Source organism: Artemia sp. Qi Xiang Cuo, chromosome 1, assembly GCF_049724085.1.
Source record: "Artemia sp. Qi Xiang Cuo chromosome 1, ASM4972408v1, whole genome shotgun sequence".
Classification (NCBI taxonomy): Eukaryota; Metazoa; Arthropoda; class Branchiopoda; order Anostraca; family Artemiidae; genus Artemia; species Artemia sp. Qi Xiang Cuo.
In genome coordinates this window covers 37,518,944-37,546,890 of record NC_142794.1, presented here as the reverse complement: position 1 = coordinate 37,546,890, position 27,947 = coordinate 37,518,944, and the positions used below count along the sequence as shown (strand labels likewise).

General features: G+C 35.5%; 1 protein-coding gene across 3 annotated transcripts in view; it reads left to right on the top strand.

Moving 5' to 3' along the window:
- Positions 1-27,947, top strand: part of LOC148956260 (chondroitin sulfate synthase 1-like) — a 118,034-nt gene that overhangs the window by 67,937 nt on the left and 22,150 nt on the right. For all 3 annotated transcript variants that reach the window (XM_089101187.1, XM_089101093.1, XM_089101142.1), the window contains exon 5: positions 20,140-20,281. In XM_089101187.1, coding sequence (XP_088957313.1) covers positions 20,140-20,281 — 142 coding nt within the window. The remainder of the gene's footprint in view (positions 1-20,139; positions 20,282-27,947) is intronic.

Sequence of the window (27,947 nt, the reverse complement as noted above, 5' to 3'; positions counted from 1 at the left end):
TTTATTTTTTTGATACCTCTAACATCAATACAAATTTTGTATTAACTAAGATTTTGTTTTATTTTCAAATATGGTATTTGAAGACCTCAAATATGGTCTTCAAAATATTAACCAAATTTCGTCCAGAAAGCGAATGTTTGCCCTAATCTGTGAGTAAATACGCCTATATCTTGCAGTTTATAACGTTATCAAACAGTTAAAAAGGAAATAACTGTACAATTCTTGTTTTATTGCCAAAGATCAACATTCCACAAACTTAAACAATATATTTATGGAATGATAAGGTATAATTTATTGCTTTTTAATTCTTAGGCAAAAATAATAGAAACTGTTTCTGCCTTTAATGCTGTGTCTTCTTATAAATTTTTACTATCATGCTATGTAGCTCTATTGGCTGGAAGTAACTAGTAATTTCTAAGTACTGAAAGTAACGAAATTTTAAGCAAGAATTTCTATATAAGTGATGAAAAGTTATAAGAAGTATGGCTGTCTACTATTGAGAAAGAGTAGGATTTTGTTCAATAGAGATAATGGGAAAGTGTTAAGGCTCAAATAAAAATAGATTGAGCAATATCACAGATCATGCGGCAAGAATTTGAGTGATCTTAGTAAGTCGAAACTCAAATGAATAAGCCTTCGTTATCTGTTGCATTTGTCAATGTTGGTTCATATACTTTAATGCTTAAACATAAATTTACGCAGTTGTTGCTTTTTGAAAACTTAGCATGTTGCTAAATAGAGTAAATACGTTGTTTACTAAAATTGTACAAAGGTACTATATGCACGCCAAATGCATATACGGGTGCAAACAATTAAAAGGCAAGTTGAAAATAATGTCAGGGTGACAAAAAACCAACATGAATTGACCCAAAAGCTAATCAAATAAGTTAAAAACAATATGAAGCAGCAATGGGACATATGAGTCATTATTGAAATAGGTAATAAATAGAGTACAAGCAGGTTTTTTTTACCTCCTAGTCCAGATAACTGGGTAAGATTCTACGACAACCCTTTCTATAAAATCTTTCATGCTCCCAGGGCATAATTTATAACCCTTACCCTGAGGGCTGTGGAGGGGGGGGTGTCATCCTAAAAGACATAATTTCCAGATTTTTAAACTACGTTGAACAAAATGGATATCCCAACACAGCTATCTGGCTCATAACTTTTTTTAGGGAAGGGCTAAGGAAGAGATTTTCTGTAAAAGGAGAGAGAAGGTGTCGGTGAAAGTCAGTAGTTTAAGTCTAAATCTCATAGTCAGATGACTAGGACTTATTTCAAGTGGTTTAGTGAAGCGGTCTTGACAAACATTTAGTGTATGTTAACATGATTAGAACGGCTCTATTTCTTGACGCTTTTAAGTTTTGAACAATGACGTTTATTCAACACGGGATGCTACGCAGGGCAATGATTTTCAAGTCAGGGCTTTGCGCAAGTGCAGTAAATTAGTTTAAAATTTTCAAATGATGCCGCTAATATTTAACTTAATCGCTTAAGCGTCTTGCTGTCATCGCAAGTATTTTTAATTTAGAATACAAAAGCGACGTATAAATATTTGTAATTCAGTGTGAAATTTCCTTCATAACTGGGTTAGAATATTGTCGCATATATCAGTCAATGGATCCCATGCAACATAACCCAGTTCAACTCAGCTCCATTCAGCCTAATATTTGTGTATCTCAACTCCCATGTAATTCAACCTGCGTGCAACTAAACTCCATTCAACTCAACTCTTGTGTATCTCAACCCCCACGTAGCTCAAACCCATTTTTCTACTCAACGCTTGTGCATCTCAACCCGTATATTGCTCAACCCCATTCATCTTAGCCCTCATTCAACTCAACCCCGTGCAATTCAACCATCATGTTACTCAACCCTATTCAACCCTCCCTCATTTAATTCAACCTAACGTAACCTAATATGTAACCAGTTACACCCACAAACGGGGGTTTAATTGCAGGGACCTGACTTGAATGGAGGTTGAATTAAATGAGATTGAGTTGAACGGGAGTTTGAATTGCGTGGGGGTGAGTTGAATAGGGATCGGCTTTAGCGGGAGTTGATTTAAACGGATCTAGGCGCCCCCTCCCCCCGCGGAAAATACCTCCCGCGGAAAATACCCCCGGAAAGTACCCCCCCCCCCGGAAAATACTCCACCGCGGAAAATATCCCCCGTGGAAAATAAGGCTTTCCAAATTTGAGAATTATATCTGAGTCTTAAGTTTTTGGATTCCGTGGGGGAAGGAATTTTGGTACTTGTGTATTATGCACTGCTCACTCAAGTTTACGCTGTGTAAAACTAGAGAACTAGCCGGTTTCTTCGATAGTTTATTTTTCAGCTTAGCACGAGACAAGACAAAGACAAGTGACAAGAATAAATGGGAAATATATTATTTGGGCTATATATTTGCACCTAAGGAGGGGGGGTAAACTATTTGGACAGTTTGAAGTCAGAAAACAATTCTTTATAGGTTTGTGGTCATTAAAAATTACAGAAGAATAGCGAGGTATCTGGAAATTTTTTTACTAAAAAAAAAAAAAAAAAAAAAAAAAAAAAAAAAAAAAAAAAAAAAAAAAAAAAAAAAAATGTTTCATTTAAGTGTTTTTTCCAAGTGTTAAGTGTTCTTTTTTCAATGACCGCTTTTCCAAGTATTAAGTACTATTACCAGGTTAATGTAGTGTTTCATTTAAGTGTTTTATGATGATAGCTGAGCAAAATTTATGTTATCATTTATGTTATTTTACTGTGTTCATGGCCGTATATTTGGCTTTAAAATACACTTATCTATCTATCTACCTAATATGCAGAATAATTGTACCAAACACATTTTGCATGCAGACCCGCTACCCCCGCCCAGAGTCTCAGGCAAGTGAACCAAAAATTGTGAAAAATTAAAATTTTTTTCAGAATGTGGAGCTGAGCTTAGGCAATGCATAAATATTAATTAAAAGATGAATGTGGCTTTAAATGATTGTTTGCCTGTTATTTCAAGCACATTTACAATCCTATGTCGATTCTACATTATTCGTCAACCTTCTTAAGACCATAGGCGGGCGTGCCTTGTTTGCCTCTTATTACAGGCAATCTAACGGTCTTATGTCAATTTTTGAATTCTTCATCAGTATGCCTAAGACTCTAGGCAGGTATGCCTTTCCAAAAACTAACCTGACAAGTATGTGTCCAATAAAAGAGTCATGCATACTTCCTGCCATTTACCCGTGCCCCAGCCATTTAAACATTTGCCTCTCAATTACTTGGACTATCTGTCTTGGCTTTTCTCTGTCTACAATTACCCAGCGTCTTGACGCAACCTATGCAACCTATTGCAAAATACTTGATAACTTCAATTCAATTTTTTTTTTTTTGCAACACAGAAATATTAGAATAGGTTTACTCATACCAAATGTTTTATACAAAGGGGTCTCTCCTGGTCAAGTTCCCGGGCATGTAGTTCAAGGAGGCACACTTGTGCCTCTTTAAAGAGGCGACCCACCACAATGTTAAGCGATTTCCGGTCCTAGAGGTCGCAGAGAGCCGGCGGTGATCGCATTTTATAGCCCAAGCTCAAACTAAGAAACGTGCAAAATTTCATCCTCCTCCGACTTTATCTTCATGGGGTAAACTGGGCCAGAAGTTTCGACCCTCCCACCACAGCCCCCTTTAACGTTGTCTGATTGGGCTGAAATTTAGATGTTAAGCTTTCCTACGGCCCGGGAGCTTATCCTCGAAATTTCAGCTCAACCCGATCACTCCTTCCCTGTTTTCCAAAAACCAGATATAGCCACTTAGTGTTCATTTCTCTTTTTTTTATTAGCCACGCCTACAGGCCACAGTTGGCAACGGATCCGGGTGAATGAGGACTCATTCGAAGCGGAATTCGACCTGTTAGGGCCTTTTGATATTTTCAGACCGAAAAAAATATCCCCCGAATTTACATTTATGAAAAACCTCGTTTTCCTATAAGAGCCAATGTTAAATTTTCCCACCACAGCCGCCCTTTAACGTTGTCCGATCGGGCTGAAATTTAGAAGATAAGCTTTACTGGGGCCTGGAAGCTTATCTTCGAAATTTCAGCTCAATCCGATCAATCCTTCCCTGTTTTACAAAAACCAAATATCATGTTTTGTGGGGATTTGCTTGCGTCAAAAATAGATTCCACAGACTAAAAATACAAGAACAATTGTGTCTCTTTGGTACAGTGGTCGATACTCCTGACTGTCAGGTGGAAGACCCGGGTTCGATTCCCCGTCAGAGGAAATTTTTTATATACTGAATTTAAAGTTTAAAAAAGAAACTCAGTTTCTTTTTTAAATTATTTGAAGAAAACTACGTTTTCTAAAGAGTTAAAGAGGCTGAGTTACAAGGTCGAACCTTAAAACGTACAGGGATTAGGAGGCACAGTTGGGGGGCTGTTAAAGAGGCTGAGTCACAAGTTCGAACCTTAAAACGTACAGGGATTAGGAGGTGCAGTTGGGGGGCCTCCGCCCCCCAAACCCCCGCTTCCGTATATGAAAGGGGCTGTGCCCTTCTCAACGCCTCGCTCTTTACGCTAAAGTTTGACTTTATCACAACTATTTTTTCTTAAAAAATAAAAACTTTAGCGTAAAGAGCGAGGCGTTGAGTTTATATTGAATTTAAAGTTTAAAAATAAAATCAGTTTCTTTTTTAAATCCAATCTATTAAATCCTTCGGCTCAACAGGCGTCTCCAGAACAATATCACAGTCGGCCTTCAGGTTACAGGTAAGTCTCCACTGCTTTGATAACATTATTTGAAAAAAAAACTACGGTTTCTAAAGAGTTAAATAAGTAATAAACTGTACAAAAACGTGCAGAAATTATTTGAAAAAAAACTACGTTTTCTAAAGAGTTAAAGAGGCTGAGTCACAAGTTCGAACCTTAAAACGTACAGGGATTAGGAGGCACAGTTGGGGGGCTGTTAAAGAGGCTGAGTCACAAGTTCGAACCTTAAAACGTACAGGGATTAGGAGGTGCAGTTGGGGGGCCTCCGCCCCCCAAACCCCCCCTTCCGTATATGAAAGGGGCTGTGCCCTTCTCAACGCCTCGCACTTTACGCTAAAGTTTGACTTTCTAACAACTATTTTTTTTTAAAAAATAAAAACTTTATCGTAAAGAGCGAGGCGTTGAGTTTATATTGAATTTAAATTTTAAAAAGAAACTCAGTTTCTTTTTTTTTTTAATCCAATCTATTAAATCCTTCGGCTCAACAGGCGTCTCCAGAACAATATCACAGTCGGCCTTCAGGTTACAGGTTAGTCTCCACTGCTTTGATAACATTATTTGAAAAAAAACTACGTTTTCTAAAGAGTTAAATAAGTAATAAACTGTACAAAAACGTGCAGAAATTATTTGAAAAAAAACTACGTTTTCTAAAGAGTTAAAGAGGCTGAGTCACAAGTTCGAACCTTAAAACGTACAGGGATTAGGAGGTGAAGTTTGGGGGATGCCGCCCGCCCCAAAAACCCCCGCTTCCGTATATAAAAGGGGCTGTGCTCTTCTCAACGCCTCGCTCTTTACGCTAAAGTTTTTATTGTTTAAAAAAAAGGGTTGTAAGAAAGTCAAACTAGCGTAAAGAGCGAGGCGTTGAGGAGGGCACAGCCCCTTTCATATACGGAAGCGGGGGTTCGGGGGCGGCAGCCCCCCAACTGCACCTCCTAATCCCTGTACGTTTTAAGGTTCGAACTTGTGACTCAGCCTCTTTAACTCTTTAGAAAACGTAGTTTTTTTCAAATAATTCTCTCTATAACCCCATGTCCTGTTTATTCGGGTATGCTCGTTGTTAACGTTTTGGAATTGGCTAATTTCATTGGAATGAAAGCCTTATTATGTTTATTGTTGTGAATTAAATAAAACTTATGTATTGTTATCATGCAATTTCAAACAACTAGAAACTGGGGTAGACAAATTAACTGCACGCTAACGAAAATGAGAGTAACACAAATGAGGTTGTTTCTTTTCTTCGTCCTATTTAAAGTACTACTAAATACGCTGTTTACTTTTCTGGGGTGTTCACTATTTAAAATGAATTTATTATGCAATGCAAATATATTTTGATTGATTCATCTTATAAAATTTACCTGGTAGTCTGAAGTTAATGGTAAGTTGAAACATACCGTTAAAATGACCTCCTTTTCTTTAAAAACAACGGCAAGGCCTGGAAAAATATCACTTTTGATTTATCTGTAGTGTTGTTAATTAACAAAAATTTAAAGAGAAACAAGATTCATTTTTCAAAATCTACGGGGAGGGGGGTAAATTTGTAGTTTTGTTTCATGTTTTCAATTTAAATAAGTAAGTAAGTATGACAGCACTAGACCCGTAAGGTCCAAACCGATGGTGATGACCTCCGTTTCGTGGCCCTTCAGCCAGGAAGTGTAATGGAGGTTGGGGGCCGGCCATCCTGTGCTCTCGCATACCCTTCCTGCTTATTTTCCCCGGATTTCTCCAAGTACCCATCTAGAGCTGGGTCGACTCTGGCTGAACTTGCAGAGTCACACAACTTACCCTCGTCCTAAACCAAAAAACTGGCCACGCCAGGGATCGAACCCATGCCCCTTGGACAAAGAATGCTCAACCCATCGCACGTCCACTTAGTCAGAACGGCTACGCGGACGTAACCGACTAAGTCAATTTAAATACCAAAAAAAAAGAATCTTTCAGCGAAAATGCCCCAGAAAACGGTGTTTTTGAAATCTAAAGGGGGTTGGATTAAAAGCACCTGGGGGGTACATGCCCTTCATCCGTTTCAATTCGAAATGAAAAGTCTATCTGACCGTTTTTCTGTCATGTTTTTGTATTTACTCTTTCTTTCTTGAAGGAAAGGTTTCGAGGTACACTTTTCTGCTTTCAAATATCCATTATAATCTAAACACTATTTCGTTCTTCCATAACCATTTTTGCAGGCTAATACCGTTTTACCAGTATATCTGAACTAAAAGACAGTGTATCTTGACCAGTGTATAAGAGACAGAAGAAGGTCAATGAAAAACAAATGTTAAATAAGCAGAAACCGTTTTATCATTCCCCCAGAATAACTCCAGTCAATAATACCAGTGAGAGAGAAAATTTGAAAGATAAATCTATTGACAAAAAGGAAGCCAAATCTCAGACTTACCTCATCATTTGGACAGAGTACGAGAGAAGGTAGAAACAGATGTCACCACCTACTTAACATAATTTTTTTCTAGAGATATCTACCTCCTAGTCGTAGATTAGTATATTTAGGATATCGCCATCTTCGCCCTCCCTGAAAGTTAGCTAATAACTCTTGCTAGTGTCGAATATATAAATTGAAAATATTATTTTATAACTTGACTGAGTTAAAAATTTAGTGCTTGAATACATAGACCTACCAAATAGGGGAGAAAAATGAATTCAGTTTGGGAGCAGGCAAGGGGGTTTGGACCCCCCCCCCGAAATGTTTGTTTGGCTCGTAAAAACGTAACAAAAATGGATATAAACAAATTTTGTATGCGTTTTTTGAGGTAGTTTTGTTTAGAACCCCCCCCCCTCCGAAAAAAAATCTTTGAGTAAAACCCCCTCCGAAAAAAAAAATCCTGGGTACGGCCTTGGGAGCAGGCAAGCAGCTACCATACAGGAGTAATAAATAGTGGGTTCTCCCAGGGAATGTAAACTAATAGAGAAATCTTTGGAAATAAGCCTTAGCCCTTACTGGCATGGAAGAAGAAGCGCTTTGAGCTCGTGGAAATTCGTGCTATTTTTCGTCTAGTATAATTACTGCGTCTATGGATTCAGGAGATAACACTGTACTGGCCTTGCTTTAGCTCAAAACTTATTGCCTTGAGTTAATTTTATAATACATTAATATAGTATTAATAAATAATACAAATTCTTTATAAAGCATTCTCGTTCTTGAAATAAACGTAAACATTTTTGTTTTCTTACTTTCCCTTTGCGCTTTCAACCTGGAAAAAGCTTCGTCATGTGTTTGAATTTAAGATAACGGAGCTAAATATTGATGAATCCATTCATTTTTAATCCCAAACAGGTAGTTTTAGTTACAAGACATGGTGGTCTAACTATCATTGATTTTTGCTTTTTCTGAAATAGGAATTTTCAAGAACTCCGATCAAAAGTGAAGCCAATCAGATTTTCTATATTCAGTTAAATAGGCCAAAATAAGTCTTTTTGGTTCATTAATCACCCTTATTTTGGACGACATGGTAGAAGTAATGTCTCTAACAAAACTCGATTGGAGCTCTTGTGCAAAATAGGTATTCAGTTAATAAAGAGCCCTGTGAAAATCACACTTTTCCAAGTACTGTTATAACATAAGACAGAATCGGTAAAGAAATGCAAGGATAATAATCTCATACATCGGTCTGAGTATGAAAATCCTTCTCTAGGAGCAAAATCCAGAAATGAGTCCAACCGTTTTAAAATATAGAACCATGGGGAAACTCAAAGTGGTTGAAGCTGTCGGGTGGTAAATCCACCCGACAGGTGGCTTACAAGTCAAACTAAAGTTTGATTTTTTGTCACAATTCTTTAAGAAAGACTGCTCAAACACAAGGGTCGTTAGATTTGAATGAAAAGTATTTTTCAAGAACTTTAAGACTTTGGCGTAAAGAGTGAGGGCTGAGGAAGAGGCAGCCCCCCCCCCTAATATACGGAATAGTTTCTGTTCTTTTGAGCTTTAAATTTGCTCCTTACTTTCAGTAGAAAGTCGATTTTTTTTATTTAATCGTAAACTTAAAACGATGACAAATTAGCTTATACAAGATGTCCAATTTAAACAAAATATAAATTATTCTGAGTTAAGGAATGAAACCTAAAACAAACAGAAGTTACAGGGAACAGTGAAGCCAAACTTGAAACGCACAAATTAGTATGTTAAGGGAATCCGAGGCGAGAAAGCAAGAAACTTTGGGCCTTGATTTAAGGATAGGACCGGATAAAGGGCGACTGGAGCGATTAGGCTCAATCGATCCCCGCATTTGAAAGAACCCCGCGTTACCATCACAATGAACAAAGAAATTCGAAATTGAAAGTAAATTACTTTTAACGATAATGGATGATTATGACAGAAAAATATTAGTTGAAGAAATGGCGGCTTTGAAATCTGTTTTTCCTTCAGAATTTTTTTGAGAAATTGTTTGAAATGTTCAAATTTTTATCGGATAATGTAGAGCAAATAGTATTTCTAAATATTTTTTTTTTGCTCTCAGAATGTTATTAACAATTCCAGTAAGCATTCCTTCTGGAGAGATCATTTTCCAGGCTAAAACTAATAAAAAACTATCGATCGACAATGAATCCGGATGAGATTAAACAGTTTATCAATTATGTCTATTGAAAGTGAAGACGCAAGGAAATTAGATTTTCAAACAATTTTAGAAGAATTTACATAACAAAAACCTAGAAATATGTAATTCATGTATTCATATTCGGTGATGTAAATTAACTTTCAAGAAATGTTTTTGCATTTTGAACATTTTAATTTTTTTATTTATGTAGAAGTTTACCTATCTGATGATCCATGGCATTTTATATATATAATATATATATGTATATGCATACTAAATTTGAATTCTATCTAAATATTTTATATTCAGAGAGGGGCCCGCAAAAAAAATCCAATCGGGCCCCGCGCTTATTCAATCCGAGCCCGGTTAAGGACATATGATGTTATATTTAAAGAATTAAAGCATATTAGAAAATAGATTGATAATATAAAATAAAATATAAAGGTTGTATAAAAAAATAGAGTATAATAGAAAATAATATGCAATATAAAATAGAAAAAATAATTTAGCGTGGTTGCATAATTTTTGTTGATTTATTATTAAACATATGAGTAACTTTCACAATGTCTGTGACTTATGTTGATTCTTTAAAATTGGAACACTTAAGCCGTTCCTAAAACCTAAAAAAATAAAAAGAGCTTCTAGATTGTTAATAATGGGTTTCAAATAAATGTTATATTGCTCCAAGGTTTCACTCCCTAAAAGTATTTTAACTTTATAGAACTATTTTATATTAACACCTTACGAACGTTAAGAAAAAACTTCAAAATCCATATATTCCCCCTCTTCAAATACTTGTTTATCTTTGGCACTATTGGCTATTTAGCATATAACTTATCAAACCGATTTACTTTGACATATGTTTGATTTTTTTTCTCTCTTTAGCTAAAAGTTATAGGACATAGAAGTACATTGAACTGTTCTTAATTTGGAATCTATACATTTTTTTTATAGCGCATCCAGCTATGAAAATCATTTGCTTGTAGCGCTACCTTGCCATTGGCAAAGTTCGTCTTTTGCATTATTAACTTTAGTTAATTATTGCTGTCGTGGTAAAGAATTCACAGACCAAAATCGATTTGTTTGATCCAAGGAGTTACGAACTAGCTTGTTTTATGTATTAGGAGATAAAAACCTGGGGTACAACGTCGTTTATACGCAAGACGAACTGTATCCCCCGCTGCGAGATAAAATAGGGTATACGTGCGAAAATATGTATAGAATTCGTCAGCTTTTAATGATACCAACTGACCGTGTGCAATCTCTAAATGAGATACACTTGTTTGCCTTTAAGAAAAACCAATACTGTCTTGTAAACATCTGAAAACCATCTCACCCTAATTGTAATTAAATAAAAAAAAAACAAGTTTTTTAAACTGAAAGTAAGGAGCGACAGTAAAACTTAAAACGAACAGAAATTATTTCATATATGAAAGGGGCTGTCCCCTCCTCAACGCCTCGCTCTTTACGCTAAAGTTTTTTATTGTTTTAAAAAATAAAGTTGTGAGACAGAGTCAAACTTTAGCGTAAAGAGCGAGGCGTTGAGGAGGGGACAGCCCCTTTCATATACGGAATAATTTCTGTTCGTTTTAAGTTTTAATGTCGCTCCTTACTTTCAGTTTAAAAAACTTGTTTTTTTTATTTAATTTCTGATCGTTTTTTAGTTAATGCAGCTTTTATTTGCATAAAAATTTTACTTTTCTTTTGCTAAATGGATGTCTTTACAAATTAACTTACGTAACTAACTTCTATATTCGTATATTTTTCTTCTGGCAAAAAATACAAAGTTGCAGATTTTTGCAGATATGAGCTTGAAACCTATGTAATAGGGTTTTCTGATACGCTGAATCTGACGGTGTGATTTTCATTAAAATTCTTTCACTTGTAGGGGATGTTTCCCCCTCTTTAAAAAATCGAGTAAATTTTCTCAGGCTCGTAGCCTTTGATGAGTAATACTAAACGTAATAAAATTTATATATTTAGGATCAGCATTATAAACTCATTCTTTTTATACATTTATTGACATCAAAATTTCGTTTTTAAAAGTTTCGATTACTATTGAGCCGTATCACTTGTTTTTTTATTGTTTTTTTTTATTACGTATATGTTATTACTTATATGAAGGGGTTCTCCCCTTAATCAATAACACCCACTTTACCTTAAAATTTAAAAAAAATTTTATTCAAAAAACCCTTAAACAAAAAGGCCTTTTAATTATAATATATAGCTCTTTTTAAACCAATAAAAAAAAAACTGTAGCGTAAAGAGCGAGGTTTTGACTTGGGGGAGAACCCCCTCACATACGTTATAATTTCTGTTCGTTTTAAGTTATAATATTCCTTCTTACATTTCAGTTGAAAAAACTTGTTTTTTTTTATTTAATTTCTGATCGTTTCTTAAATAATGCTTGGAAATCCGGCGCCCCCTTCATAGAAATGTCCTTTACCCCAAAGAAACATCCTCTACGGAAATATTCTCCAGAGTAACCCCCTCCTCTAGCCCCCCTCCAGAAAAAATCCTTCCTGAAAATGGTTGTATACTTCCCAATAACCAATAAATAATGCTGGCAAGTCCGGTGCCCCCTTCATGGCAATTTCCCTTCCCACATGAAAACTTCCTTCATGGAAAGATCCTTCCATATAGACCCCGACCCTCTCCTTCCCCTACCTACCAGAAAAAATCTCCACTGAAAAAGTCTGTATACTTCCCAATAACCAATACTATATGTTAACATTGAGTAAAGTTCATAACTTTCAGCCCTCCCCTGGGGACTTTGGGGGATCAAGTTATCCTAAAAGACACTTTTATCTTATTTTCGACCGCGCTGAATAAAATGGCGATCTCAAAAATTTTGATCGGGAGACTTCGGGAAAAAAATGAGAGTGGGAGGGAATCTAGTTGCACTCAATTTTTTTTGGTCAATTAATAAGGACCATAGAAATTTTCACCTACGTGCCATTACTCCATCCTACTAATTTAACGGACTCCGTGGGCTAAAATATAACTCCTGGGGGAAAAAAAAAAAAAAAACAAACAAACAAATAAACACGCACCCGAGATGTTTCCTCTTGCAAAAAATGCAACATTCCACATCTTTGTATTCGGGTGCTCGAAACTTCTACAGTATGTGTCCCTGATAAGCTGAATATAATGATGGGATCTTATTTAAGATTCTCAATGTTTTAGGGGGTCTTTCACACTTCTTCTTATAATCAGCCAAATTTTTTTAGGCACATACCGTTTGATAAGTAGGACTAAACTTGATGAAACTTATATATTTGAAATCAGCATTGAAATCTGATTCTTTTGATATATCTATTGGTATCAAAAACCCGTTTTCTAGAGTTTCGGTTACCATTGAGCCGGGTCGCTCCTTACTTACAGTTCGTTACCACGAACTGTTTGAAAACGCTCTGTTGAAACCGTTGACCGTTGTTTAGGATCATGTCATTGTTTTCAAGTTAGTCATGGTCTGGGTGTTACGGACATTTCCCAACTATATACCAACTATATAAAATTATATGAATTAATGGCATTTTTAAATTCTTCCTTAGTCCTTATGATCTTTTAAAATCATTTTCATGGGGCCTGTCGTAAATCCTGATAGATAAAAATTTTGAAAGATAATCAGGAAGAGCTACAAAATGCTGGGTATCGTGCATCCAGATGAAGGTGTGTCATTCCAGGATGAAGGTCACATTTGATGATGGAGAACTGACAGAGCAAAGTAAGAAATGTGCCCTAAAATCAAAATTCCATGGGCATCACCAGTTCGAATCTGAGACTCCCCGGTCCTTTTTCTGAAACAGGTGTTTCGGGAACCATTTATAGGGGATTCGTGGTCCAAAATATCGAGATTAGTGTGTTTTGTTAATAAAATTATCGTAAGACTGATGGGCCATCTTCGTTGTCCCTGTCTGATTTGAAGACTAAATCCCAAAGCAGATGCAAATTATCTGCTTGAAAAAAAAAATTATCCTGCAAAATTTTTTCACTCGCTTCAGGAATGTTTCGACTAGACAGCTATTACTTTTTTTTTTTTTGCTGCATGTATATGCTTTATCCCACTTCTGGGTATTTTCTTCCAATTTGACCCCAGCCTGAGTCAGCACCACAACAACAGTTCGTCATAAACCTCGTTCGCAACGATTACCCTCACCGAAGACTCGTAGGCATGACTATCACAAATATTCCTCGGACGATCATTTCGAATTTCAAACAATCTCCGAGCGGAAATAATAATCCTTAGTATGCTATATTTAAATTTATTAATTTTAGCGTCATTCGTTTAAAAAATCATAATAGCCAGGAAAAGCGGTAAATCAACGTCACTACTCGCACCGCGTCGCGAGTCCTGTAAAAAACAATATATATATATATATATATATATATATATATATATATATATATATATATATATAAAATAGAAAAAAAAACCTTTAATAGAGCGACAGCAAGCTCAAAAAATAAACGGCGTACCTTAATTCCTTTGTGCCCGCCAGTACGTGTCTAATACCTATTAGTTTTATTTATAACCCTAAGACAAAAGAGTATGTAACAACATATACTTGCTTTAACACGCAAAAATAACAACACCTATATAAGAATGCACTATTACCGAGGTTGTAAACCACCTGCATTTTTAATTGGTCTTTGGTGCTGCTATTGTTATATTTTAACGCCTGAAAAATCTTTAGAGCAAAACTCATTCAGCTGTAAAATGTGGCTAATGAAACAGAAACAAATTCGAGGGCAAATGTCGATAAAATATATTACTTATTTTTGTTTTATCTTAGTAATAAAGCACCAGTATAATTAAAACAACACAAAATGTCTTTAATAAAAATTACTCAAAACGATATGTCTTTTTATGTTTCTCACTGCAGTGAATAACCTAGTAAAGACCGATACACGGTCCTTAGTAAAATGGTACATAAAATATTTACGTTTTGAGTATATATATATATATATATATATATATATATATATATATATATATATATATATATATATATATATATATATATATATATATATATATATATATATATATATATATATATATATCTGAAAAGAGGGGGTAGGAAGGAGCTGGGTAAAATCAGGGGTGTGGGTTGAGACTCCGGTAGGACTTGGCTTCTTTCATGATGAAATGTATGCGAAAAACACAAAGAAATTAAGAGTGGGACGTGCCTCCTTAAGTCGGAAAAATTGTACAATTGCGCTCTTAGTTTTGCTCTGAAAAAGTACGCTAATATTAGAAATAAAATTTGAACATTTAACACGAAAGGGTTCAGGTCAGGCATTTAAGATAGGGGAAGCCTTTGGATCCGCCCCTGAGTTCTCCGGCCTATCTGAAATCTCGGGATTTTTCTTAACTTATCTTGTTATAGGGATTTTTCTTAACTCTATATAACTTTATACAATTTGACTATCATTTTTTTTGAAACAAAGGGCCCTCCTAAAGTGTGGCTCCCCCCCCCCCCAAAAGGCTTCACGTGTTCATGTCCGAAGAAGGTTGCACACAAGCAGCTATTATTCCCCTTCAAAATCTAAAAATAATACAATTCTCTAAGATCTGCTTGATTTCTCATACAATCAGTATATTGTTGTTTTTGATTTTGCCTACCCCCCTAAAAATGTCAGCTGCCTAAAATAAATTCCTGCATGCATGCCTGATAAGCATAACAGTTAAAATACATATTTCAAAACAGCAACATTAGCAAAACTGGATTCAACTAGATGATTTAATGCTAAAAATATGATCTAATGACCACTTGCCGCTTTTCTGTGGCATGATCTCTATTGTTACTTGAAAAATGGCATCAGACATTGCGATTGTCGTTCAAATCAGTCCTCTTTCAATATTATGGCCACTGGTCTGATACAATCACCCCCAGAAAAAAGAGAGGATGTATCAGTGCTATACGTGATATGATTTTTCTTGCTATTCAAGCTACGGAACTGAAAGTCTCGATTTCAGGGTTTTCTACAATTGCGATCCCACTGATCCAATTTTCAGTTCAGACCACCCCTGTTGTTCAGGGGTTTAAGCTCTTTTTCAAAATCACCGAAAAAATGTTTTCGCGATAAACTTTTACTACTAAGTTAATCCTAAGTATAAAGTTACCATTCCTGAATCAGCTTTACACGAAAAATTTCTCTACGAGTTTGTTTTTTAACTTCTGATTAATATGGGCAATGATGCGCTCTTTACTAGGTTACGTTTATTGTTACAACCTTGATTAAGTATTGTCACGCTTGTGTTATTGGTGTGTCACTTCATATTTCCTACAGCGTTGTTTCACCCGAAATTTATTAATGTGCCTTATTCCTTCTCTGTATAATATTTACAAATAATTTACTTGTTGTTTGCTTTCAACGCTGTTGCCCCGGAATGTCGTCCCCCTCAAAAAAATTTGCTGCACTTCTGTTTGATCAAGTATGTGCAGAGAGGCCCTTGCCACACCCCTGAATCTAAAATGTGAAGATATCCTGTGGTTTCTTTTATGTTTTCCTGCAGTTTGCAAAATCTGTGTCCTATTTTATGCTTTGTTCCTCAACCTGTTCCAAATTTGAAATCTCTAAAATAAATTCCTGCACATTTTCCTGGTGCACATTTTTGTTAAAATACATAATGGCAGCAGATGATGCAACAAGATGTCTAAAAAGGACTAAAATCTAGAAATACGATTCTTTTTTGGGGTCCATGGTTGGGGCTAGTGTTTTGGACTGGTCATGGCTCTAGGCTGCCGACAAAATCTTGAATTCTATTAATCAACATTTCTCCGAGAACCCCTCTGTGAAGACTAATGCCTCAAATAAACGACTGGACATTATTTAATTTGACGCAGGCAATGAGTCACGTGAAACGGCTCTTTATTTATGTTAATTACTACTCCCCAAAAATGAAAGGTGAGGAGTTTCCGCCTTTGCATTTTATACATCCTTAGTTCATAGAATACATTCACCGTACCCAAATTACAAACTTGAAGCAGTAATTGAACCATTAGATCTTGTAAACACGAGCAATTGGTATAGAAAAAGTTGCTATTATAACAGTATTTCATTTTAACTTAGCACAATTAATGTCACAAGTCACAGCTGTTTTTCTTCATTAAACTTTGCAGCTAGCTGTAGACAATTGTCTTAGCTATTTACGATATCTGCAATTACCAGACTCGTAAGTCATAAAGCTAGTGTATTGAACTTTGAATATGTAGTTATACATTGTTGAACTAAAGGCTTGCTTGTGTTTGAAAGGAGCAGAAGAAGAAGAAGAAGAGGAAGAAGAAAAGAAACTTCTTGTTTGAAGAAGAAGAAACAAACAGATGAATACCAATTGGTGTTTATAGAAGCCATTCCAGGACTCCATATAAGAGGTTGTCCAACAAACCACTTAGAGGGGTAGGGTTGAACTAAGGAGACACCTTAAAATAGCATTGTATGATTAAATGACGCATATCTATAAGATGCTGTCACACTTCTGGATGATGTATCTTGACAATAACATGCCCAAACTTAGGGGAATACATGGGGATCCCTTGTAAACCTCAATGTTCTAAAATGGAATAAAAATTTGAAATTCGGAGTACCTTTGCAAATTTTGACATAGTTTGTTTGACAAATATGTATGGTTATTGATTTTTCAGTGATAAACAATAGTTGTGTTCAAAAATGGATGGCTGAGTTGAAATAAATAACACAGTCAAGAAACAAACACTCTAAAAATAAGTGATTAGAGCAAATGAAAGATAGGTTATTCAGAAACAGGCTAATGAAAGACCGTCTAATACTTAAACAGAACGTACTGTTTCTACTATTTTCCCGGTGCAAAGCAGTAGTGCCACATTTTAATGATAGTGTTTTGCATCTCTGCTTGTAGCCCATCCAAACCATTTCATTGTAAAACAAATCATAAATTTGCCTTTGAATTAGGGCATTCACAAGCAATCCAGCAAGAATCCCATGCCTAGGCATCTTTGTCTTGTCATGCACTTGCTTAAGGATGGAATTTCAGCCAGAGATAAATGTGAACAGCACTCTTAAGCGCAGGTGATAAATATAGTGCAAAAGAAGTTGTGGTTGGTAAATCTCAGATATCGAGTTCTCGCCTCTACAACTGGATGCTTAGCTGCAGTTTAATGCAGTTGCAATCTACATGTGAACAGAGTAACAAATCATACATGTGACCAGGACCTGCCAGGATGCTGATATCTCCTGACTGATATCGTGACTAATCAATCAATCAATCATTTTATTCGTAATAAAGCAATACTAAAAATGTAAAACTGTTATTCAGCCCAAGAAGCTTAGCTTGTTGTGACTAGACATGCAAATCTAACTACGTATCTGACACGTATCTGAACATCGCGTTAGCAAAAGACAATCTCTGAGCCTTCTGATTTAATGATATTTAATCAGATCTTTCTTTTATTAACAAGTCAGAATAGCCAACAAGTTGCTTTTGCCAATTTAAGTCGAGCTCTGACCTCCTTATGAGTCTCAGTCGTTCTTTTCACCTATGACTTACAATGTGTAGCAGAATAATATTACTCTAATTTGCTTTACGGTATGTACAATTTGAACTATTTAAATAATTTACCTTCGAAACACTGTTATTATTAGGTATTCCGTAACCTGACTGTAATAATTCAATAGGCTATAATGTCGCTGTTACTCTTAAAGATCGTATCAGAAAATTCTGGACTTCTTTTTATTCTTGGAATTATTCTTGAAATAATTACCAAAAACCGTTTGCTGACCTGCACTCAAAATGATGATCAGCAGGACACCGTATATTTGATCAATATTGACCCCCTTGACCTGCATTATGATGCTAATCCTCCCTTGGAGAACAGCTAAGGAAGCGATGTTTGGTGACCTCGAAAGTGTGAAAATGTCGGATATATCTTAAGACGTAGCAATGACGATATGATACAAAATATGTATTTTGCAGATAAAATTTTGTTCGTTGTTATAAATGGATAGTTGTTTGTACAAAAAAGGTGTTTGTCTGCCCTTCAAAATAAGACAAACATAATTTTGACATCAGAAGCTTTAAACGCCAACTATTTCTGAATTTGAGAAAGGATGTGTCGTGTTCAGGCCCAAATAAGACAGTTCGTGGTAACGAACTGTAAGTAAGGAACGACCCGGCTCAATAGTAATCGAAACTCTAAAAAAATGAATTTTGATACCAAAAGATACATCAAAAGAATTGCCTTTTTGTATTGATTTCAAATATATAAATTTCATTAAGTTTAGTTTTACCCATCAAAGGTTACGAGCCTTAGAAAATTTTCGTGATTTTCCAAAAAAAGGGAAACACCCCCTAAAAGTCAATGATCTTAATTAAAGTCACACCGTCAGATTCAGCGTTTCAGATAACCCTATTGTAGAGGTTTCATGCTTCTATCTGCAAAAATGTGGAGTTTTTTTTTTTTGCCAGAAGAAAGATCACGGATGCGTGTTTATTTGTTTTTTTTTTTCAGGGGTGATCGTATCGATCCAGTGATCCTAGAATATCGGGAGAGGGCTCATTCTAACGGAAATAAAAAGTTTTAGTGGCGATTTTAAGTGAACAAAAAATTGTAGGGCAACTAGGTCCCCTCCCCCACCCCTTTTTCCCCAAAAACGTCCGATCAAAATTTTGAGATAGCCATTTTGTTCATCATAGTAAAAAGGTTCAATAAATATGCTTTTGGGTATAACATGACCCTCCTCCCACAGCGCCAAGGGAAAATCTTTAAGTTATAAATTTGCCCATTATTTGCGCATAGTATTTGTTATTGGGATGTATGCATACATTTTCGGGTGGGGGGGGATTTTCTGCTGGGACTTTTTCCACGGGGGGATTCTCCATGAGGAGGAATTTTTCCAGGGAGTGAACTTGTCAGGGAAAATTATACACTGGGAGAATTTGCCAGAATTCTTATACAATTTTTGTTATGTCTTGCTTTCTCTTTTGCCGTCTCAATTTTACGCGGTGGAGTGGTTAAGAGTAATTGTCCGGGGTAAATATATACCGGGGTCCAATTGTCTAAAGGACGTTTCCGTGGGGAGGGGGTCTCTCCGTTGAGGTGCGGCCAGATTTCCTGGCATTATTTAAAAGACGATCAGAAATTAAAAAAAAAACAAGTTTTTTCAACTGTAGAAAAGAAGCGACATAAAAGCTTGATACGAACAGAAATTATTACGTATTTAAAGGGGGTTACCTCCTCCTCAACATCGTGCTCTTTACGCTAAAGTTTGAATTTTTTCCCAATTCTTTAATAATACTTCTGAAACACGAGGGTCGTTTAATTAAAACAATTAGACGCTTTTTTAAAAGTACTAAAAAAAAACTTTAGCGTAAGGAGCGAGGTGCTGAGAAGGAGACAACCACCTTTATATACACAATAATTTCTGTTCATTTTAAGTTTTAATGTTGCTCCTTACCTTCAGTTGAAGAAACTTACTTTTTATTATTTAATAAGATATAGGAGCGAAGTGACTAGTCGATCAAGCATATTTCGTGTGAAAGACGGCTATATCGCTCTGACAAAAAGTGTCACATAACACCTTTCAAATTACAATAGCCAAACATAGTTGATTTTATTTGAAGGGAAGTTTTCAAAAACTCTTGCATACATATTCCAAATGCCTAAACCTTGGGGTGAATGATGGTGGATAGTGGTCTGAACGTGTACAGTACATGGTGTACTAAATAATTCTATATGGAAATATCTATAAATTATCTTTCTATGTTTTTATCTAAATAATCGGGGCTTGTTTTTGCTCACTTTCAAAATATTGCTCAAAGCACTGACAACCTTTAATTGACCCCACAACTAATTCAATTTTATTTATAGAGTCTAAAAATTGAAGATACAATGCTCGATTCGCTGAAGTTAAGGCGAGAAGTTCGGTTCGTTGAAGACGAACTGTGGAAGAAGTACAAGATTAATATGAACGATCAACATTCTATTGACAACCTGGAGCTTAAAAGATTGAGTAGGCCTTTTTTTTTAGTATTCTACAGTCAGTTACGGCTGTTGCCGGCCATTTTTGTTCTTTATGTGATTTAGATATTCTCTATTTTGATGGTTCTTCGATTATATAGGTGTGACTCGCATGCATGATTTATTTATAAAGTATGTGGAATTAAGGACAACGTCGTATATGGTGGATTTAAAACTGAAAAAAATATACTTGTAACTATTTGGTTCTTTACGGAAACCAAAATTAATTTTGTACAAATTATTACTTTTTTGAGAAAAAATAGCGTGAACTTCGGGAAAAAAGTGAAATGGAAAAGTCTTGTTCAAACTAAGATTAAAATTGGAATTTGATATGGAATACTTTCTCTGTTATCATTCGTTATGCTTGCCTTAAAATGTAGCTATGAAACCTGATCTTTGTGAGAATTTTATTGAAGCAGTTTTCTCAGATGAAATTCTTGTCTGATTTGAAAATTGCACGTTCTTAAGTTTTAAAATTTAAATTTCATTCTTGCAAGGGAAATAATGAGCGTTGAAATGGAATCGTGAAGTCGCCGTTTCAGCTTAAGGTCGTTGTTTATAATTTAAGCAATTCCGTATTTTGCGTAGTTCCACTCATGGGCGGACATAGAAATTTCTAAAAATGGGGTAAGCCATAAAATTGTATCTCAAGGGGGAGGGGGCATAAAGGGTGTGACAAAAAAGATTGTCGTTGAGAAGTGTCACCTTTTTCTGATTCTACAGAATTTTATACTTCTATTTTTGGGCTTTTAAGAGTTGGAGAAAGGGCAAATACCCTATCCACTCCCATCCTCGTCATAACATATTTATTCCTACTGGTAGAACGAGTTGAACTAGGTAATTTTTTTTTGTTTTGTGCTCGTGATATAAGAAAAAATGTCCACCTAAAAAAAACAAAGACGGAATATAATAGATTCTACCCCCTAAGTCGTGTAATTTGGAGCTAAAACTATTTTTTATGAATCACCGTATCAACCCCCCCCCCCTCACACACGCAGCTGTCAACATGTGTGCTAGTAACCCTTATTATTATAGTTTTTAGAAACCTCGGACGCACCTCAGATCTATGGCTGACTGTATCAAACAGTTTGTGGTAACGAACTGTAAGTAAGGAGCGACCCGGCTCAATAGTAACCAAAACTAAAAAACGGAATTTTGATACCACCAGATACATCAAAAGAATCAGATTTTTATGCTGATTTCAAATATTCAAAGTTTCATCAAATTTAGTCTTACCCGTCAAAATTTACGAGCCCGAAAAAATTTGCCTTATTTTCGAAAAAAGGGGTAAACTCCCCCTAAAAGTGATAGAACCTTAACGAAAATCAAACCATCATATTTAGCGTATCAGAGAACCCTATTGTAGAAGTTTCAAGCTCCTATCTGCAAAAACGTGGAATTCTGTTTTTTTGCCAGAAGAAAGATCACGGATGCGTGTTTATTTGTTTGTTTGTTATGTTTTTTTTCCAGGAGTGATCGTATTGATCCAGTGGTCATAAAATATCGTGAGAGGGCTCATTCGGACAGAAATCAAAAGTTTTAGTGCCCTTTTTAAGTGACCGAAAAAAATTGGAGGGCAACTAGGCCCCACGCTCATTTTTTCCCAAAGTCACCCGATCAAATTTTTGCGATAACCATTTTGTGCAGCATAGTTGAAAACCTAATATATATGTGTTTTAGGATGACTTAATCCCCCACAGTCCTCAGGGGAAGTGCTCCAAGTTATGAACTTTGCCCATTGTTTACATATAATATTTGCTACTTGGAAGTATGCAGACGTTCTTCAGGAGGAACTTCTTCTGGTTGGGAGGAGGGTCGGAGGAGGAGGCTACGTGGGAGGATCTTTTCATGGAGAATATTGTCATGGGGGAAGGGACATTTCTATGACGGGGGCCGCCGGATATCCTAGCATTATTTAAAAAAACTATCAGAAATTAAATAAAAAACAAGTTTTTTCAACTGAAAGTAAGGAGCAAATTTAAAACTTAAAACGAACAGAAACTGATACGTATATGAGCGGTTCTCCTCCTGGTCAATACCTCGTTCTTTACGCTAAAGTTTTTTTAGTACTTTCAAAAAAGCTATCTATTGTAATTAAACGGCATTTGTGATTCAGGGGTCATTCTTAAAGAATTGGAACAAAATTCGAACTTTAGCGTAAAGAGCGAGGTATTGACTAGGGGTAGAACCCCACATTTACGTAGCCATTTTGTAAGGAGTTTTTTTTTTTAAACAAGTTTTTTTAAACTGAAAGTAAGGAGCGACATTAAAACTTAAAACGAACAGAAATTATTCCGTATATCGAAGGGGCTGTCCCCTCTTCAACGCCTTACTCTTTAAGCTAAAGGTTTTTATTGTTTTAACAAATAGAGTTGTAAGAAAGAGCCAAACTTTAGTGTAAAGAGCAAGGCGTTGAGGAGGGGACAACCCCTTCCATATACGGAATAATTTCTGTTCGCTTTAAGTTTTAATGTTGCTCCTTACTTTTAGTCGAAAAAACTTGTTTTTTTTTATTTAATTCACTTTTAAGGAGGAAAGAATATAAAAGCAACGGAAATTTGTTTTCAAATTACATGTTTTGACCTTATGTTTGTTGTCAGTTCGGTTGGCGTATAGTTTCGTTATTAATATTAACATTAATTACGTCTATCGCAAACCAAACTTATTAAATTCGCTTTGCTCCTTTTTTTAGATTTTAGTGTCAAATCATTACGTTGGCTCTTTAGTTTTTACGTCCAAATTTTATTTTCTTGATTATCAAAACTGTCACAAAATTAAAAAAATCCTTTGAATATTTTTGTATTCGATATTTTGAAATATTGAGAAATTCAATATTTTTAAAAGACCGTTTGACGTATTCCGTGCTCTATTGTATTTAAAGCACATTTCCAATGGGCAAACACATAAAGAAACATATAAATATATTTAAGTTCTTTTCCAACAATATATTAGGTAGATATGATCAAGTTAATATCGTAACTCATATTCTTTGTCACTTTATGGAGTTCCTCGGGCACGAATTTAATGGTTTTATGGAGTTCCTCAGGTGTAAATCTAATGGTTCACAGTGTGAATTTATTCTTAAAATATTCAGTTTTAGCGTACATGCCTTGCTCCAATTTTTAGAGAAGATAAGAGCTTTATACTGATATTTTGGGAGGCAGGAGGGGGGGGGTTCGCATGCTTTAAAAATGGGCTTTTAAGCCCAAATAGCGGAAACGGCACGTTATATAGCATGTTTTTATATTTTATTTTTAGTTTCCAGTTAATAATGCGTGTTTGTACAACTCAATGAACTATGCAAAAACCAATTCATTACAAACTATATTTTTATTGCTTAATCACTCACTTGGATGTTTAGTGTCTTAATGCTCTTGTAAAATTGTTTATATCCTAAAAGGTTTATTGAACTTCTATTGTACCTCCATAGAAATATCATCTCTTTAATCAGTTTCTTATGATTTTATTGATTCTTATCATCTCATTGATTGTTTTTTTATGATACAGCAAAATGAATGATCACTAATGAGAAAAATTACGGTAAACTAAAAGCAACCAATGTCATTCTTTCGCTATTATCATTGTTTTTTACTATTTAAAAGGAGTCAAGGATTATTTTTTTTAACCTCTAAGCTGGGTTTTAGAAAGCTGCTGATTTGGAAAGACTGCCTTTCAGAGTGCTTTGGAGAATTATAGGAGTGGATCTGATGTTTTGTATTAAATATGAAACTCATTTGTAGTTTCTGCCATGTAAAGGAAAATCTCTAGATTATCTGCTGAAGAAAAAGACGAAAATAAGTCGTTAATTTAAAATTATCTCAGTGAAACAGGTAATTCACTGGTTCTGGTTTTTAGGAAAATACACATGGCCATCGGGTAAATTTTCATGGTACGCTTTTCTGACACCAAGATAGTTTTGTGATCCATATTAATCTAGTTTTATAAACTATAGTCGTAGCTTTTCTTTGTGGCTAGAAAAGACGAATTCGAGTCCTGACTATCACTAATGAAAAGAGAGTATTAACTCTACAAATCTAATATCTCCATGGGTTCAAGCTAAATCATAGGCAGCGCGCTAGCACTGCCTATGTAAAGAACGATGTCGGCACAATTGTTTTTTTGTTTTTTTTTATCCATACCTGGGCACTTCGTATCGAAGGAGTTGTCGTAGAAAGTTCAAAAAGGGCTCATTCGATTGCGAATTAGAGTGGCTCACACCCTTTTTAATGCTCGAAAGTGATTGGATGGCAACTGGCCCCCCATCCACACCCAACTGTCTCCCATAAACATCGTAACAAAATATTGTGATAACATTTTCGTTCAGCGTAGCTGATTTTCAAATATATAATATCTTTTTGAGGATAACACTCCCCCACAACCCTCAGGGCAAGGGTTGTATGTTATACACTGGGGACATACTAGTTTTTTATATACGGTGTTCTTGTAGAAACTTCAGAACAGTATCCTTTGATTGGAAATTTAAACGGCTAACGTCTGTGTTAATAGTTGATAGTTGTCAGATGGCAACTAGCCCCCCCGCGCCCATCATTCCCCCAAACACATTTGTGTGAGGAGGACACTCACCCACAACCCTCGGGGCACGGGTTTTAAGTTATGCCCTGAGAGCATATAAGGTTTTTATAGAAGGCGTTGTCGTAGAAACTTCAAGAAAGGCTCATTTGATTGGAAATTCAAAGGGCTAGTGCTTTTTTTAATAGTCGAAAGTGATTGGAGGGCAACTAACCCCCCTCTCACGCCCACCTTTTTCCCAAACACATCCAATCAAAATTTTGCGATAGCCATTTTGTTCAACGTAGTTTAAAGTTCTGGAAATTAGGTCTTTGAGGGTGACAACCCCCTCACAGCCGTCAGGACGAGGATTGTAAGTTATGCCCTGGGGGCACATAAAGTTTTCATAGAAAGTGTTGTCGTAGAAACTTCAAAAAGGGCTCATTCGATTAGAAATTGAAATGGCTTGTGCCCTTTTTAATAGTCGAAAGTAATTGGAAGGCAACTAACACACCTTCCACGCTCACCATTTCCCCAAACACATCCAATCAAAATTTTGAAATAGGCATTTTGTTCCGCGCAGTTAAATACCTTTGAGCAGGACACTCCCCTCACAGTCTTCAGAGCAAGGGTTATAAGTTATGCCCTGGGGGCATATAAGGTTTTTATTGAAATGTTTGTCGTAGAAACTTGAAAAAGGGCTCAATCGATTGGAAATTGAAAGGGTTAGTGTCATTTATAACAGTCGAAAGTGATTTGAGGGCAACTAACTCTCCTCTCATGCCCACCATTTCCCCAAACACATCCAATCCAAATTTTTAGATAGCCATTTTATTCAACGCAGTTGAAAGTTTTGGAAATTAGGTCTTTAAGGATGACAACCCATCCCCCCCACACCCCTCGGGGCAAGGGTTTTAAGTTATGCCCTGGGATCATGTAAGGTTTTTATATTGATGTTGTAAGAACATCCAAAAGGGCTCATTCAATTGAAAATTGAAAGGGCTATAGCCCTATTAATATTCCAAAGTGATTGAAGGCAGCTAACCCCCCTCTTACGCCCACCATTTTCCCAAACATATCCAATAAACATTTTGATATATCTATTTTGTTCAACGTATTCGAAAGTTCTGGAAATTAGGTCTTTTAGGATGATAATCCCATCAGAGCTTTCAGCGCAAGGGTTGTAAGTTATGCCCTGGGGGCATATAAGGTGTTTATAGGAAGTGTTGTCGTAGAAACTCAAAAAGGGCTCATTTGATTAGAAATTGAAAGGGCCAGTGCCTTTTTTAATAGTCTACAGTGATAGGAAGAGTCGTGATTTTTGTAGTAAAGATCGGTTTGCGTATAAAATATTATTTTTTTGTTGTTTTTGTTTAGACCAGGGCATTTCGTATCGAAGGAGTTGTCACAGAAACTTCAAAAAGGGATCATTCGATCGAAAATAGAAAGGGCTGATGCCCTTTTTAATATTCGAAAGTGATTGGAGGAAAACTAATCCCCCTCCCAAGTCTACCCTCCCATTTGACTTTCTGTTTAAAAACTAAATGTTGCCATAAGATTAAATCAAAATGTACTGTGTTAATGCTAATTCCCAATAAGGCGTCTCAGCAGTATCCCAAGAACGACTGAGGGTATTATGTTCAAACTTTTGGGGCTGCTTCTGCTCTTTAAATTTAACCAAATCAAAATAGCGTAAGTGTATCCAAGCTATATAAACTAAGTGTATCCAAAAAAATACAAATGAATGTGCATTGTCAGTTTAATATAGATATACTGATATTTATTAATCAAAATCTTAATATTATTTAATTTATTAAAGTTATAAAAGTAAAAACATTTATATTTTTTCAGTAAAGTGCAAATTTTGTTCTGGCCTTGGGAAGGCATGGAGGTTTTGAACCCAACTTATGTTAATATCGGCTCGTTTTAAGTTGGACTCCGTTGTTTATTGTAACTTATGTTTGTTTTGGGTTTGATTTATGTATCGATGCTGATTTGTGGTAGTTTCACGCTTTGTAGATTATTTGATTTTATTTTTGCTCATTTTTTGTTTAATGGAGTTCTTTACTTTTCTTTGAAAAACTTATTTTGTGGAAAAAGTTTTTTTTAATTAATAAGATTAAAAAGCCAGACTAAGAGATTTCGTAATCTCTGAAATATGTTATTACATATTTCAATATTTACATATTACATATATGTAATATGTAATTACATATTGCATATGTGTAATTACATATTACATATGTGTAATATGTTTCATATTTCCGTTGTGCTACTTGTAACGCTTGCGATTATAAATCCCGAAAGAACCATAATAATTTGCTTAAGTTAAGGTTCTCTACTGGTTCCCTATCTTTTTCTGACCAATCATTCAAATAGTGTGTTTCTAAAAATCGAGCCTTTTTGGTCAAAAATTAAAAGTTTAAGTAGCCTGCTTTTGTTAGACCTTAAGTACGTATAGAAAAGCTAATATTAGATCAAAAATTAATTTTCGAAATATAATTGAAACAGTTGTACTCAGTGATTCCCTAGAAATTTTCACTGGAACATTTTTCCTGGGGTTGCTAAGTTCAGTTTTGGAAGTGATTAGTTCCATCGAGCGAATTCGTGGATACTAAAGAGATGAGCTTCGTAGTTATTTGCTAACTTCTATTTATTTATTTTTTATTTTTATTTTTACTTTCTACTATTATTTTAAGTATTCGAAATAAAATTGTCTCGAGACAAATCTTTTTGAGCAGTTGGGTCCGTCTTGCCCTAAGGTGGAACCTTTAGCCTATGGGGTGGGCAAGACATACCTTTTGACTAGCTTCCGTTTTTTTATGTGGGTATAAGGAAATACGTTTGATTTATGCATGAAGAAAGTTTCTTTACGTAAGTCAATGTCATGGGAAAAAGTTAGACACCTTACGTTAGTCGTTGCTTGTTTCCAATCTCTTCCGCAGGCGAAAAACCCAAATGGGGTCCGTCTTACCCGAGCATGTGTACTGGAATTATTGGGAAGCAAAAACATATTACAAACTTTGGATAATGATCAAATTTGGTTAAAAATGATCAAATTTTTTATGATCAACTTTATCAAAAATTAGTTTTGAATTGAGAATGTGCGCTTTTTTGCTGCTTTGATATTGTCATTAAACCAGAAAGTG